Source organism: Vulpes vulpes, chromosome 6 (assembly GCF_048418805.1).
Source record: "Vulpes vulpes isolate BD-2025 chromosome 6, VulVul3, whole genome shotgun sequence".
In the NCBI taxonomy this organism is placed as follows: Eukaryota; Metazoa; Chordata; class Mammalia; order Carnivora; family Canidae; genus Vulpes; species Vulpes vulpes.
In genome coordinates, this window is record NC_132785.1 from 121,563,978 (window position 1) to 121,580,346 (window position 16,369).

General features: G+C 48.3%; 1 protein-coding gene across 1 annotated transcript; it reads right to left on the reverse strand.

The window, feature by feature from the left end:
* Positions 1-510: 510 nt before the first annotated feature.
* LOC112907353 (uteroferrin-associated basic protein 2-like) lies at positions 511-8,761 on the reverse strand. The gene is made up of 4 exons (XM_025982587.2): positions 5,557-8,761; positions 4,381-4,648; positions 2,665-2,812; positions 511-800 (listed from the first exon to the last, which is right to left on the reverse strand). Exons 1-4 carry the CDS (start codon positions 6,200-6,202, stop codon positions 591-593), a joined length of 1,272 nt encoding a protein of 423 aa, XP_025838372.2. The 5' UTR covers positions 6,203-8,761; the 3' UTR covers positions 511-590.
* Between the last annotated feature and the right edge of the window lie 7,608 nt (positions 8,762-16,369).

The window sequence follows — 16,369 nt, forward strand, 5'->3', positions numbered from 1 at the left end:
TACTTCTTATACCATGGGGGCAATAATAACTTTCTCTTAAGTGGTATGGGCAGAGAAAGTGCTGCCAAAATATTTTGGTGTCTTTGCTTTCCTAGGTACCCTATTTTCCCCTGGAGCTGGGTGGACACACAGAGATTCATTGAGGCATTTGTGGGTATTCCTTTTTGGAGAGGGACCTTGCCTCTGCCCACCCAGCTTCCTGCCTGAGGCTTCCTGGCAGAGTCATATGGTTTCCATTGAGTAGATGAGTACACAGGCTCTGACTTCCAGCTGGGCAAGAAGCAAAGCCAACGAGATAGCCCTACACTAAAGAGACCCTCTAAGTCCCTGCTGACATCCTTCAGAATCACTCCCCTGTGTATATTATCCATTTTCAGGACAGAGGTACACCTGCCAAAGTGTCCAAAGCAGGCCCCCCACCTCTCCTTATCCTGCCCTGTTCCAGGACAGAAGACCAGCAATGACCCATTCCAACTCCATTCTCAGCCCACACTTCTCAGACTCAGCTTCTTTTGATTCAATAGCAGTTAATTTTATTCACTTTATTCAGGAACAGCTGAATTCCAACTCTGTGGAGCCCGGCCCCATTTCTACTCAGCTGTGGGGTTGAAGACTTTGCCCATGAGGATTGCTCTTTGAGTCATCCAATCCTCCACAAACAGGAAGAAAGGTCTGTTGAATTTTACAACCAAAGGGGTTGCTGTATATGTGTGACAGGCGATGGTGTTCCTTGAGTCCATGTCCTTGGAGGTGTCCATCTTGCCTTCCTTGCTCACCTCCATTGTGGCTTCATGCATCGCCTGGGGAGAAACAAGTCTTGTCTCAGCTCTGGGCATGAGCTCTCCTGGCTGGCCTGAGAACAAGCCGGGGCCAACTGGGCCCAGGGCAGGGAGGCAGCTCCTTCCATGGCTGATGTTGGGTGTGGAAACACTGGCTCCCATTCCCGAGGAACCACTGAGTCTCTCAGCCATCAGGATCCACCCTTGAAGGCCAGACACCTCAGGAAGGGGTTCACACTCACTGCTGAGTTCTGTCTCTCCCAGTGCAGGCAGAAAGAGTTAAGGGGTTTAAATGAGAAGAAAGAGGAATAGAACTCAGAGGGAAGCTGGGTGGTCTGAAGGCTTAGGAAAAGATCCCATTGAATCATGAGGATGGGCCTTTCGAATGCTTTTTGAGTAGGATGTGGTAGAGAGAAAGGGAGAGAGGGAAGGCTCTAGTATTTCATATTTCCATCCAAGCGTGGACAATTTTCCCTCCATGTGGATATGCTTGTGCCAGAAAATCCATGCCTACCCCTCTGATCTACAGGAGGCCCTACCCAGAACATAGTGACTTTGCTCCCATACTGTGAGGGATACACCATCCATCAGTGCCAGTCCAACACCCCACACTCAGTATGTGCTTGCCCAGAGGATTCTGTGTGAATTGAACACAATAGGGAAAGCTGTGGCCCCAGAAGAGCCACACCCCATGGGGTCTGGGCCTTGAGAACTCCATCCAATGTCCTCTCTGAGTGACATCTCACTCATCCCTCAGAGAACAGACTCTGTCCCCTCCCCAAGGTCAATGGGAGAATCAGGTAAGAGAAACCTGAAAAATTGCTCTGTAATATTTCAAGTGCTGTACCATGGTGAGGGATTATGATTGTTAGTGATGTCCTGGGCAGTATGTTACAGGGTGGCCACAGAGCAGCCAGCCAGTCTGTGACCTTGGGGGAGTAGTCAGAGGACACTTCCTGTGCCCACAAATGTTCCCTGGCATCTGGATGTCTCATAGGCATCTCAAGTTGACAGAGCCAGTCTCTGCTTGCTCATCTACACCCCCTGTTTCTCCGTCTTTCCTGTCTCAGGCTGGTTCCAGCATCTACAGAGCTGGCCTTTCTGCACACAGGGCTTCCTCACCACTGCCCCATCAAACCACATTCACCTCTCATCTGGGTTACTGGCCACATTTCCTCCACATTGTGGAGTGTCATCTTTTATAAAACACAAGTCTGTTCGCGTCAGCCTTGGGGGTCTCCCATGTCAATCAGAACAGCTCCCAGGCCTGGCAGGACCTGCAGACCCATGTAGCCTCCTCTACCTGTTTTTTTTACCTCACCAGCCACCTCTCAGGGTCACATGCACCATTCAAGTGTGTCGGCCTCCCTGGAGTATCTCAAGGATGTCAAGCCCATGGCCCCCTCAAGATGCACTTGAACATGCAACCCCTAAATGTGTTCTCTTGGTCTCTTATTTCTGTCTTCAGACCTTTGTTTGAAGACCAACCTGACCTGAGGACTTTCCTGGTCAACCAACCCCAAGCCAACCAACCCCAAGCCAACCCACTGCACCCCAGCATGCTTTTCAGTTTCTCCATTATCCTGCCTTCACAGAACATATCACTGACTGACATGGTATGTATTTATCTATTGGTTGGCATGTTCGTTGTCTGACCTCATCAGGAGAATGGAAGGAGCCTTTATGAGGGTAAGACTTAGGCTCATTCGCAACTATATCTCCAGAGCCTCTAAAAGTGCTTGGTGCAATTGTTTGTGTCTGAAACACCCAGGAACCCCAAAATCCAATGGACCAGGACAAGATTTATAACTTCTATCTTTTTAAATTGTTTTTCATTCAGAACTGTTGTGGATAAAACAGAAATTCTAGAAATTGCTCTACTCACCTCAAAAATAGTTGGGAAATCCTCCTTTGTGATGCCTGAGAAGTTTGCTCCTGTAGTAAACACATTACTGATGCCCATCTTGGGAAGAATTTTTTTTAAGTCTATCTTGGAGGAGATCTTGAACTTGGGCATAATTATGTGCACCCATCTGTCAGGAGTGAAAACCACAGGGAAGCTGGATACATCTCTCCATAAACACTTTGCTTATGCTTTCATGCCTCTTCCAAAAGAGAGTTAAGGAAAGATGAGGCATGGGTGCTTGCATGGGGAGAGGTTAACAGTCCTGGAGCATGAGCTCTAACCTTACATTTCCAGACAAATCACTTGCCTAAAATACAGCTTACTATTCAAGCTATGCTCTTCACAGGCTTCCCATCTAAGAGAAGATGAGGGTCAGGCCAGGGGATCCAGCCCTGAGTCCCTCCATCCCTCCAGCTATAAACAGGGATTTAATTGAGCAGTGATCTGAAATGCGGCCCAGGAGATCTAGTGCATAGGGCCATCCCTCTCACTCAGCACGTTGTGTTGCTCACAAACCAATACATTTTCACCTGTGTCCATGTGATATTAAGCTTCTGAATGGATTGTAACCCACTCAGTTGGGCTCCTCTATTGGTGTAAACCCCTGTTCCAATCATGACATTGTGTGAAGTACAGCTATGGTAGATGTTAGCAGACATGCTCCACTGTGGCCCTCAACCACAGAAGATGCTGCATGGGCAGGAGCTTGTGCTCCTACATGGCATGTGGCGAGCACTATTTGGAGATTTTTTTTCCCCAGACTTCACATTTATTGCCTGAAGACTGCCTCTGCTCCCCCCAAAATCAGTGGGCCATTGGAAATCATACTTTCATTATGTGATTTGTCCATATTTGATTGGAGCGTGGTGGATACTGTACCTAAGCTGGATCAATCCAACTCTCCCTTCTAGGGAACAGAAATGTGTTAGATTCAGTCTGGAGTAGAGCATTTGCTTGAGTGGAAGAGAGCCATGTCTGTCCACAATGGACTCAGCTTGAAATTCACCTCTTAGGATCCTTCTCTGATCATCATACCTAATTAAGATCCCCAATGAATATTCTACTTCTGAATCTTCTATTCTATCACCCTACTCATTATTTCCATAGTTTTACTGCAAGTTGAATTTATACATTTATTAGTTGACTTACTGCCTCTCCCACCAGACTGGAGATCCCACAATGGCAGACATGTGTGGCTAGCCATTGCATTCCCAGCACTAAGCGGTGACTGGCATGGGAGAGATGCTCTGAAGATACATGTTGGGTGAGTAAACCATGAGCTGAATTGGTGGAAGCTGGTTTGCTGAGCCAGAGAGGTGAGGAGCAAGGATGAGTGGTATCAGGGAGATAGACTTCCCAATGATTTTGCTGTCCCCTGTCCAACCCCTCATGACACCTGGCTGTGTTTACCCCCTTATATGCATCTTTCCAATACATTGCTTTCTCCACCCCCTAGAGCTTGTATGAAGTAGATTTTTGGTGTAACCAGAACCATCATTTAGACAGCTTCAGGGGCATCTGGCTGATAAAGGAAGCCAGGCCACCATTCTTCCCACTTGGCTTATTTCATTTTCCACAAATATGCTAGGAAATAACAGATACTCAATGCCCCTGAAATAAGACTTCTGTTCAGAGGAAGTGAGATCTGAGCAAAATTTCGATGTGGATCTAGAATGTCCCTCTAGAGTAACATACCTCATATTACTGGATTTCAGGAGTGTAGCCCTCTGAACAACCATTTCTTTTACAGCAGAGTCAGGCTGTCCCACGTCTGGGAGCACAAGGACTATGGACATGTTTCCAACGAAAGGAATTTTAACCATTGTAGCAAACAGCTCCTCCGATCGGCTGTAAATCATTTGTCCCGTCTTCCATATCATGTCCACCGGCACTGTGGTGTGCTTATCCACAAAGAAGTCCTCCTTGTGCATGAGGTTGCTATGAAAAGCCATTTCCCAAGTGCCTAGGGGAATCAGGAAGGAAAAATCTCCAAGAATGACCTATTGGAGAAGGCGTCAGCACCCACGTGACTGGGGACCCCAGCGGTGAGGGGCTTGAGAAGGGAGCAGCCTCCTTCCAGTGATCCCTGAACCTTAGAGAACAGAGCATTTAAAAGTCCAGACAGATGCAAAGGAAAGGAAGGCAAAAACATGGATTTTGAAGATATTTACCATAGGATTTCTTTACATCTGTATTTCCCCAAAAGATGTTTCCCAAAATATTGCCTGCCTCTGCCACTATAAGACCAGGAGAAAATTTTGTTGTCAAATAATTTGGGAAACAGTGACCACAACACCCCTTCTTTGAAAATTCCTGCCTATTTTAGTGGATTAAGAATTCTATACACAACTAATGAATCACTGAACTCTGCAACTGGAACTACTGATGCACTATATGTTAATTCATTGAATTTAAACCAAGTAAGACAATTTTTTAAAAAGAGTCCTAAAAAAAAAATAAAAATAAAATAAAAAGAGTCCTGAGAAGTCTTATTACAAAAAAATCCATTTAAAATTGTTGAGCTTATTCAAGGAGGGAGAATTTTAATCAGAAAAACATAAGCCTGAACCCACATGGGTACACACATACTCCTGCATGGAATCCTTCTCCCATCAAGAGCTACTCCATTTTACTCAAAAATAGCTTAAGTTTGGCAGATGATATGATTGAAAGTGTTGGGAACAGAAACACTTAAAAAATGCTTGGTAGTACAATGAAATAAAAGCAAATTAAAAGTTTTGAATTTACCAGCTTATGGGAAATGGGATATAATGACCAAAACTATATTTTTTTTCTAGCTGAAACCATTCAGGAAACACAAGGGGCAGATGTTACCACCAAACAGAAATTGATGCCCTTGATAAACCTTACCTTTGAAGAAAATGTAGTCTACAAGAAACAAGAAAGTGTGAGGGTTCAGAGAGGTGATGAGTTCCTTGGTTCTCTTGTGCGTTTTTTCAGCCACAAAGTGATTGATTTGCTTTTTGGTCTTTACTACATCTCGGAAGTCAATCATCCGGGCCCTCACGTCATACATCGCCTGTGTGTCCCACAGAAATGGTGAGTTGATCTTCCTATTGCTATCAATAAAGAGCATGTCCCTATGCATCAGGTGGCCTGCCCTATTTAGCTGCTTCAGCATCTGGATGACACTCTGGAAGCCATGGTGCACGTCCCATACCTTGATGACTTTGAGGTCAAATCCAAGGCCCTCAAGGAGGTTGGTGAGCGTTGTGGATCTGGTCCCCAGGGAAACCATGGCGAAGGAGGCAGAGATACTCAGAGGGGAGAAGATGATATTCTTTCTGGGATGCTCCATTAACAGGGTTTTGAACAATTTGTGGGCAAAAGCCTTATTGCCAGCCTCGATCTTGTGGTGGACAGGTGAAACTTCCCATGACGAGACTGGGTAAATGCTCCATTTGGATCTTTGTTTCACTTGACAGAAGATGCTATTAAAAAGGCCACAGAGGATGAGGGCCAGAGAGAGAGCCAGGTGCATTTTCCTGTAGGACATTTCTGTGGCAATCCAGGGAGCTGTAAACAGAAGTAAGAGGTGGGGATGGCAGTGAACGTTCTATGAAATGTGTTCTCCATGCTTAGGGGCTTGAGAAAGGGTCCATTATTACCTGAGTGCTGGGGTTACTCTTAGTCCTTGATTGGAGGATGCTAACTAAGGCTAATGAGAAATGGCTAAACCATTTTGGAACACTACTTTAGACAAATTGAAGACGAATGACCTGATGACAAGGGATCCAATCCTGCCTCTGGCCTGTGCTGCAAGTGGGTCCTTATGCAAGTTGCTTCCCCCAGCCTAGTCCTAGCGCCCCTTGTCACTATGACATTCTATGATTTCGAGCACCGCTCTACACTGAGGCTTCTCTCTCTCTCTCTCTCTTTTTCTCTTTCTTTCTTCTTTCTTTCTTTCTTTCTTTCTTTCTTTCTTTCTTTCTTTCTTTCCTTTCCTTTCTTTTTTTTTTTTTAATACAGAGCTCATGACAACATCCTGAAAAGTGTGGAAAGAGAAGAAGAACCAAGGAGAGATATAAATCAAGGAGTGTAGATTCAAATGCTAAAGAGATGTGGCCAGAAGTACACCCAGACAAGGCCAGCAAGTATCATGCAGTAAGAAGCATTGGGGACTGTGGCAAAGGGAGATGTGTGCCCAGGTCAGAGGCAGGCAGGTGCCACTCAGCTCCAGCCAGGCTTACTGTGTGGGAGTGCTGGCTCAGTGGTGCCAGAATTTTTTTTTAGGTTTCGGAAGAAGCTGGAAACCTAGATTTTTGCATGAACAACTCAATCTTGTCAAATGTGCTTGCTAACATCATCTAGCCCAGATGGAGGCCAGATCTGGCTTCAGGGCTACCAGGTGTGATTTCTGAAAGGAAGCCCAGATGGTGGTGTTCAGGTAACTAGGCCATGAGCTGAACTAAGGGCCTGGCAAGGTCATCTCAGGAAATCCTGGCCACCTCCTGTGGGCCCTCCTGGTCCTCACAGCTGCTGCCCTGACCCATTATCAGGGTAAAAACCTCTCTCTGCCCCCAGATATGCCCCCCATGACTGACTGGGACCAGAAATCAGGCCTGGAATCTGAAGGGTGCTCTTATGGTGGGATTTCTGGCACCCCACAATGGGAAGGGAGAAGATGTGAACCATGCCCTGAGTTTATGTTCAGTTCAACCATCTCTAGGGCAGGGCCCTGTCTTCCCTCCATGGTTTTCCTACAGTTCCTGGCACAACTCTGAGACAGAGTCCATTTCTCTGCATGTGTCTGGTGATCCAACATCATGGCGTCTCTTGTCATGGCTACCGAAATAGCATCTGCTGTGGATTAAGGTTTCTATCCCTCAAAATATAATGGTATCTGGAGGGGAAACCTAGGGGAAGCAATTAGGGTCAGACAAGGTCATGATGGTCCCTTATAAATGGCCATATATTACTGCTCAGGCAAGAAGAGACACCAGAGCATTGGTTCTCCCCTGTCCCTACCCATGTGTATACCCATGAAGATGAGGTCACGTGAGGACACTGCCAGAAGATGGTCATCTGCAAACCAGGGAGAGGGTTCTTACCAGAACTCAACCCTGCTGGCAGCCCGACCAACATATTTCTGCTGTCTAAGCACCCCCGACCTTGCCCTGGTCTGTGGCATTTTGTTATGGCAACCAAGGTGACTGAAAAACATCTCCTGGTTCTCAGTCTTCCTCACCACTGACCCTTCCAGCCACTTTGCAGCCATGATGGGTTCCCTAAAGTATAAATCATGATTTCCTCTCCCTGGTTCCCCATGAGCCTCAAGGGGCTGGAATACAGATTCTTCAGGTGACAGAGAAGCCCCGTAGACCTTGGTTCCTGTCAACTAGATTCTTGGCTCTGAGCAGCCTGGCCCATGCCCTCATTGTCCTCTCCAGCCCCCCAGCAATGTCCCCTACCTCCCATTTCCCCACCGCCTATCATTCCCCTCCTTCCCTGCCCCCTCCAGGGGGTGGAGAAAATTGTGCAGGGATGAGATCCCAGAAAATGCACATACACGCTTAGCCCACTGGGTTTTCCATCATCTTCCCTAAGGCAGGTACTACCTAAAACATGGCAAAAAGGAGCAATGAAACACACACTCAGGTAGAGCCAACTCTGTCCCCAAGAGAAAGGTGACTTACCTTCCAGAGGAGTTGCTGTTGCCACGAGCTCTTTGTATCTGCCCCTGCCTTATTTATATTGCCGTGAGGGTAGCGACATGGATAAACCAGAGTTAATATTAACAACCAACAGATCATGTTCAAATACTGTCCAAAGCAAACAACAACTGAATCATTTCTGTTATTTTCCCTTTCACATCAGTCCCCAGTGAGACAATGAGCAAAGTAATGGTTATGGCGCCATTTGTGTTACTGGTCATGAATTTGCTCAGGCAGGATTTCTACAAACATCCACTTAACCCCTCCTGAGAATCATGCTCTGGCCTAGGTATTTGAGGAACAAGATGCTCAAGGTCTGGCCTTCACCTTGAAGAGAACCCTTGGCCCCAAGGAACTCGGTTTAGAGGGAGAGATACACATGTCAAAAGATGGTGGGGCCCATGTGACTAGTCAGGAAGAGTACACATTCCCAGTAAGGAGTTGTGCAAGGGAAGGAAAGGACCCAGTAAATGACCTGGGACCATCAGGAGAGGGTGGGTACCTTTCATCTAGGTCTTTAAAAGATAGGCAGGAGTCTACACATTCTCAGGAAAGTCTGAAGAGGGAATTCTGGATGATGGGGTGGGGTGGGGGTGCCCAGGACTTGGTGGGGAAGGTCAAGGCTGTATGTGTAGGATATTCCAAATCTAGAAGGAATTTACTTCTCGCATGATGGAAAGAAACCACTGACAAATCTTTCCCCCAGTAACAGCTAAGAAGCTGGATGCAATTGTCAAAAACCAACCATTTCTGTGCTCTAGTAATCCACCAAAGATCTATGACAGAGAAGCTTTCATTCATGAAAAGTACTAAACTTTGGGGTCTGTGTGTCACAGAGTCTGTGACATTTTTGTCTGAGGCTGCTTCCTTCAGAACCGGCCTTGCTGGTGGGTAGTCAAATTCACCTGATTTGGAGTATTGTCTATTGAAGTGATGATCCCAGTGGCAAGCAGTGTGTGTGTGCAGGGTGGGTGGAGTTAGGGGGGGCAGTGGTTCCTCTAGTCTGTGTTTGGGTTTGGGACAATATATAGGCTAGTGGAGTAGCAGGAGGTTAAACAGGGAGTCCCAAGAAGTGTGGCAGCTCTAGGGGCCTGTTGAGCCCCCTGCCTGCAAGCAGAGGGGAGGCTCTGCATCTGGACACAGAGACTGGAGCAGGTTCAAGCTACACATACCTCTCTGGTCCATGGAGAAGCAAGAGACAAGAGTGAAAAGTAAAAATCTGGGTGGTACTTGAGAACTGCCTGAGGTTTGAACAGACTCATCAGCCTACATCCAGATCCATCAGTGTAGAGTAGAAACTTTATTGGCTTAAGGTATTTGAACACAATTTCTGAGCAACATGTGGCTGAACAATAAGCAATACGATCATAAGGGTGACCTCTAGGAAGCAGGTTTATGCATAAAATAAGGAAAAGAAAAACAAAAAACATCAGTGGCCAGAAGTGGCAGGGGAAACATGTTTTATAGATTTAGTCTAAGCAAATACTACAGAAACACACAAAACCAAAAACCCCCAGGAGGGAAGATTCAGGATCCCGAGTAACTATACCATATTTTGTAAAATGTCCAGCACTCAAGAAAAAAACTCAAGACATGTAAAGAAACAAGAAAGTGTGAGCTTACTCAGGAGAAAAGAAGTCAATAGAAACAGTCTTCAAGTATCCCCAGATACTGAACTTAGCAGCCAAAGACTTCATAGCAGATACATAATAATAATGACAAAATTTTTTTTAAATGGGCAAAAGACTCTACCTGACATTTCACTGAAGAGGACATATATGAACAGCCATTAAACACACGGACATGCAGATTAAACCCACAATGACATAGCATTACACACCTGTTAGGTTGTCATAAGACAGAAAGTACCAAGTGTTGGCAAGGACACGGAGAAACTGGAATCCTCATCTGCGGTGGGTTGGAATGCAGAACGCTGATAGTCTGTCATTGCATGGACAGACTCCGACAGCGTTACGGTGAGAGAGAGAAGCCACTCACAGGACTGCATACTGTCAGATTCTATTTCTAGGAGAGGTCCAGAAAAAGCAAGTTTTTAGAGAGAAAGGCAGATCAGCAGTTTTGCCTGGGGCCAAGAGAAGGTGCCCGGAAAGACTAAAAATGGCTTTGAGGACAGGTTTTGCTATTAGAAGTATTCTAAAGCTGGGTTGGAGTGAGGCTGAATTTACTAAAATCATGAAATTATACACGGAAAATGGGTGGATTTTATGGCATGCAAATTATTAGCTCGATAAAGCTCTTCAAAAAAAAAAAAAAAAAAAAAGATGAGCCATGGCAATGAGCTTTGTTGGAAGGTTGATGGGCCTGGGGTCACATGGGCCCGGAAATGAGCAACAGCACCCCCGCTGGGATCTACGGGGCTGGAAGGGGGGCATGTTGAGCAAGTCATTCATCTCCCAGAGCCTTAGCATCCTCCCCTGTAATGGAGGAGATGATACCTATTTTGCAGATTGTTCTGAGAGCTTAATGAGATACGGCATGTGCAAGTAGGCCCCTCATCCAGGACACCCTCCCGGCTGACATCTGAAATTCTATATGGTTCTGAGTCTCCTGATGGCCAACTTGATTGGAGAATCTGCTATGGCTGATGATCTCTTTTGCCCTTGGCCACTAGATTCTCTGGGCTCCTTGTGCCCCAATTTCTAGAACTGGGTCTCTGCTTTTGTTGGGCTGCCTGTTGCTGGGGCGGCTTGGGCCTGACCTCCAGTTGGGTCTCACTCTCCTCCTCCTTGGTTCTGGCCTCCCAACGGACCCTCATGTCTGAACTACTTACCTTGTGGCTTATGTCATCTGCCTCCTTGCCAGGCCCCTGTTTGGACAGGCACTCCCACCCCTTCTCCATTCTGGGATATAACAGGCTGCTCTTCCAATCCCAAAGCCCTCAGTGGCCCCTTTCTCCCGGGAGCCTCAATGCTGTGCCTCTGCCAACCCACCAACTTCATATCTCACCACTCACTCCTGGGACCTCCCCTCTCCAGCCAGATGGAGTCATTGCTGATAAGCAAACAAGCCCAATAAGGAAAAACCTTGTTCCTCCTACCTAGGATTCCACTTCTCCTTGTCAGGCCACCGCAGCCCTTGTCCACCCTTCAGGATTCAGCTCGGATCTCTCCTTGAGAAAGCCTTTCCTGTCGGCCACCTCTCTCTCCTTCCCCCTTGTCAGAGTTAGGTTCTGTGGGCTGCCACAGTACCATGTTCTCACCTCTCTCTTAGCGTGCTGGCCTGCAGAATACATCGGTTCACTTCGCCTCGGTCTGTGAAATCTTTGTTGGGGAAATCTGTACATGATATGATGGCCTCCTTCGTCCTGGTCCATGGTAGATGTACGGATGTTCAGTAAATGAACAAATGAGTACATTATATTCCCCCGAGGGACGCTGTCTTCTCTACAGGGAAGCCCCCATTTCCCTTTCTGTATGACGTGGGCCACTTGGGGCACTTCTTCTTTGCTTGGGGAGCAGGGCCTGAGCCAGAGAGGGGAGATGATACGGCTTCCAATCCTATCTACATCCCTCCACGGTGTTGTAGGGCAACAATGGTTGGCCCCGTGCTGAGTGGAACCCTGTACTGTTGGGCTCCTGTGTCACACGCCTGATCTTCAGTGTCTCACATAACCTTCTCACAGCAATCACACTGCACAGGCGCTATTATTACTGGCCCCATTTTAGAGGGATCCAGGCTCAGAGAGGTTCAGCAACTTATCCGTAGCCACACAGCTAGTGGGGAGCCGAGCTAGGACTCACACCTGTGTACACCTGACACCACAGATGTGCTCTTGACCCAGAGCTCCCCGACCAGAGATCTCCTTGCTTTGGTAAATAGACCCTGGACTAAATGGGCAGTGGACAAACTTTTATGGGCAAGCGCTTTTAAAAAATTTTTAAATGCTGCCTCTTGACTTTGTAACTGTGTTATACTATATAGTTATTGTACTAGTTATCGAGAATCACAACATCAGCATCCTTCTTTTAAGTGCCCTGGGCTCTGGGAGATTTTACTTTTTGATCTTTATGAATAAATATGCACCATGGTGGGATATTTTAAAGCTGGGCCTCTGAACATATTCTGGGTGGGACCTCGTGGGCAGATGGGCTGGGGGTGTGATGGCACCAGAGATCAGTCAACCTCAGGGAACAAAAGGGGGCCTCCATTTGCACACGGTCCTGAGTTCTGAGTGGGATGGAGGATGTTGGCCTCACCCTGTGAGTGATGCTTTGGGGGAGAGGGGGGGCATTTTGCAGGAATGCCTGCATTGTCTTCCCAGCTGTTAGCTGGGAAATGAGCTAGAAAGGAACACACCTTTTTTGGAAGGGTTTCCAATATGAATAACAATAATCGGCACAATGACATTAACGGGTACTGAGCACCAACAATGCACAAGGCATTGTCCTAAGTGCTTTCTGTGTGTTTACTCCCAGGACAACCTGATGGCACAGGGACTGTGTGTTTATGTTCTCCAGGAGGGAGAAGCACAAAGAGATTTTTAAGGCATTGAAGGTCACATGGTTACAGGATGGTGGAGCTGGGCTTCTGGAATGGGAAACCTTGTGCAAGCCTCTTTTCTGAGCTCTGAACACTTTACCCCCCCCTCTCTTTTTTGATAAATTTATTTTTTATTGGTGTTCAATTTGCCAACATATAGAATAATACCCGGTGCTCATCCCATCAAGTGCCCCCCTCAGTGCCCGTCGCCCAGTCACCCCCACCCCCCGCCCACCTCCCCTTCCACCACCCCTAGTTGGTTTCCTAGAGTTAAGAGTCTCTCATGTTCTGTCTCCCTTTCTGATATTCCCCACTCATTTTTTCCTCCTTTCCCCTTTATACCCTTTCACTATTTTTTATATTCCCCAAATGAATGAGACCATATAATGTTTGTCCTACTCTCTCTGAGCCTGCAACTGTCCTGCACATGAGGTCCCTGATGCCACACCCCCCAGGAGCAGCTTCCCCCCCACCTCCACCTGGGCAATGACTGCACTGCACTCAGAGGACTTCCTGGGCGCGGAGACCAAGGGAGTGTTTTGACCAGATCAGTAGCTTCAGTTGCTTGTCCTGAGATTTAGTGAAGGGCAGTGTTGGAAGTGTCACATTTGCAATATGTCCCCCTCCTCCTCCCTGGATTGTAAACTCCACAAAACAAGGAGCTCTTGCAGCTCCAGCCTCAGTTCCATTCACCTGAATGGCTGCACACAGATTCACTGGCAGATGACTGGGCAGGTGGAGAAGCAACGCCCACCTGGAAAATGGAGATTCCCTGGGCAGGGGTGGTGGGGGTGGGGGTGGGGGTGGGGGTGATGGTGCTGGGTGGTCTACCAACATATGGTCTCTGAAGCACTTTAAAATACTCCAGCACAGGGGCTCCTGGGTGGCTCAGTGGGTGAAGCGTCTGCCTTTGGCTCAGGTCGTGATCTCAGGGTCTTGGGATGGAGCCCCACATTGGGCTTCCTGTTCAGAGGGGAGCCGGCTTCTTCTTCTCTCTGCTGCTCCCCACCACTTGTCCTCTCTCTCTCTCTCTCTCTCAAGTAAATAAATAAAATCTTAATGAAATAAAATACTCCAGCACAGACATGAAGGAAGTGGTGATTACTTCTATTTACGTCTAGGAGCAGTGAGTTAGCAACCTGATGGATGAGCAATATACTTGGGGAGTGGGGTGGGGGCAGGTACTTAGTATTCAAAAGACTCTAATCAGAAACCCACACTCTGGAGGGGGTCACTACAAGCTCTGGCTACCAAGAATCAACACTAGGTTGATCTAGAACCCTGGATTAAGAATCAACACTAATAAGTCTAACAGGTGATTCTTTAAAAAGTGATTTTCCAACAATGCAATGACTGCTGTGTAGGGAGTATGGGTTGGCTAGAAACATTCTGTGGGTACCTCCGTCCTTGTGTGAACAGTCCCTGGACTCAGGATTCTGAGCCTGTTTTTTGTTCGTTTCTTGAAATGCTTTTAGGGGGTTCTGTCACCTGGCTCTTATGAGAAAGCTCTCTGAGTCTGCCTGTAGAACATGGTCTCTTCTGCCCTGAGGGGAAATCTTTATGCAATTCTGAAAAAAAAAAATCGTTCCTGACTATTCTGATGTTCATGATCTGATCCACCCGCACGCAAAACTCCTAATACAACCTTCCAACCGTTGCCTCAACATCTGTGTCCCGCCTCCTGCCCACGGGCCTGCTGTTTCCACCTGCCTGCTTCCCCCCGCGACAGTGAGAAAGGTCTGTGCTTTCCCCTTGCTCCTCCTGCCTCCTGTCCCCCCGCCACCCCGCGCTGCCCCACGTGGCTCTGTGTGGCAGACATGCCTTCTCTGCTTGGGAATTGGAAGGAACACCAATTCTTTTAAAGGCACTTGTTCGGGGATCCCTGGGTGGCTCAGCGGTTTAGCACCTGTCTTCGGCCCAGGACATGATCCTGGAGTCCCTGCATGGAGCCTACTTCTCCCTCCGCCTGTGTCTCTGTCTCTCTCTCTGTGCCTCTCATGAATAAATAAATAAAACCTTTTTTTTTAAAAAAATGAAGGCACTTGTTCTTCATTCTTTTAGAGGCAATTGTCTCTGTGTCTCCATCTGATTCAAACAGTCTCCACATCTGATCAAAACAGTTCCTGCACTTGTTTCAAAACAAAGGCAAGGGACAGGCAGCTGGAAAAAAAAAAAAAAACCCCAGGGAGCTGAGAGCTCACTAAGCTGGGAAAATATGTTTTATGATCATTCTTGGCATCTGCTTGCTCATACAAGTCTGAGCGGGTGCTGGAATGCTGCGGAGCCAGGCCTTGGCTGTAGTGGGGCCCCCGGGGGCGAAGCCATGGGAGGGGGAGGCTGGCAGCCCTCAGCGCCCCCTGACTAGTGGGGGCCCCCGATAGCCACAGAACCAGTAGTCGTGCACAGTGGAAGCGGCCTGCGTAAGGGAGTGGGGCACCCACGCTTGGTGCGCATGGAGCCTGGTGCCACCTGCTCTGAGGAGAGCATCGTGGGGTCCACACGGTGCTTTGATGGCATCATGCTTGTGGCGAAGCTTGGCACCGGCGGCCTAGTGAAAGTCAGCATGGGAGTCCCCAGTAGCTGGGCTTTGGTCCTGGGTCTGGTTCAGTCCAGGGGGCCCCTGGGGCCTGGGTTGGTTGCCTCTGCCCTCTGTTCCCCAGGTTGTAAAAGAAGGTGGGAGGATGGGGGAGGCGTAAACACCCTTTGTTTTGTCTCCTCCTGTGTCAAAGGGCACAGAAAAGCCAGCGTGAGGGCCCTGGCACATTGAGGAGATGTGGGGCACCCGTGCACCCAGGAAAGGAGTCTCTGGATCTGATGGGTGCGGCGGCTCCAGCAGGGGCTGCAGAAGGAGGCCGTTGGTAATGAAAGGTGGAGTAGAAGGAGCCAGAACAGCCCGTCTGGCCCAAAGCACGAAGGAACGGGGGTGTGTGTGGGGGTGTCTGCCTGGTACGGGTGTGGCTCACTGTACCTTGTGGCGGCTCTCGGGATTCGGGGTGAGGGAGCCAGGCTGCTGCCACCAGAAGCCAGCAGGGAGGAGGCTGAGCACCCTGAGGCCTGCGTGTGCGTATATGACAGCATCAGAGCCAGGAGGGCAGCCAGCCTTGACAGAGCCCAGCTGGAAAACCAAGGCGCCCACTCAGAGAGGTCATGCAGCCCAGCCTCCCGCCCTTCCTCTACCTGTCTGAGACTCACCTGGTTTAGTGGAGTCCCCCACCAAACCCGGGCCGCCCTCCTCGGCCAACAATGCTGACCTCCTTGTACTTCGCTGGCTTCGGTTCCACCATGCCGGGCTCCGGGCCTCCTTGTCTCAGCATGCCTGTTCATCCCTAACTCAGGCTTTATGCTCACAGAAGCCCCTCCTCTGTCCCACCCTCTCCTGCAATTGTCCTTTTCTATGCCTTCTCAGCCTTCCTCGTTGATCTACTTATAGGTCTGGTTGTGTGGTTGTGGTGGTGCCATCACCCCCGTCTAGGCCCAGTGGGGCCAGGGACCTGGTCTGTCTGACTCCC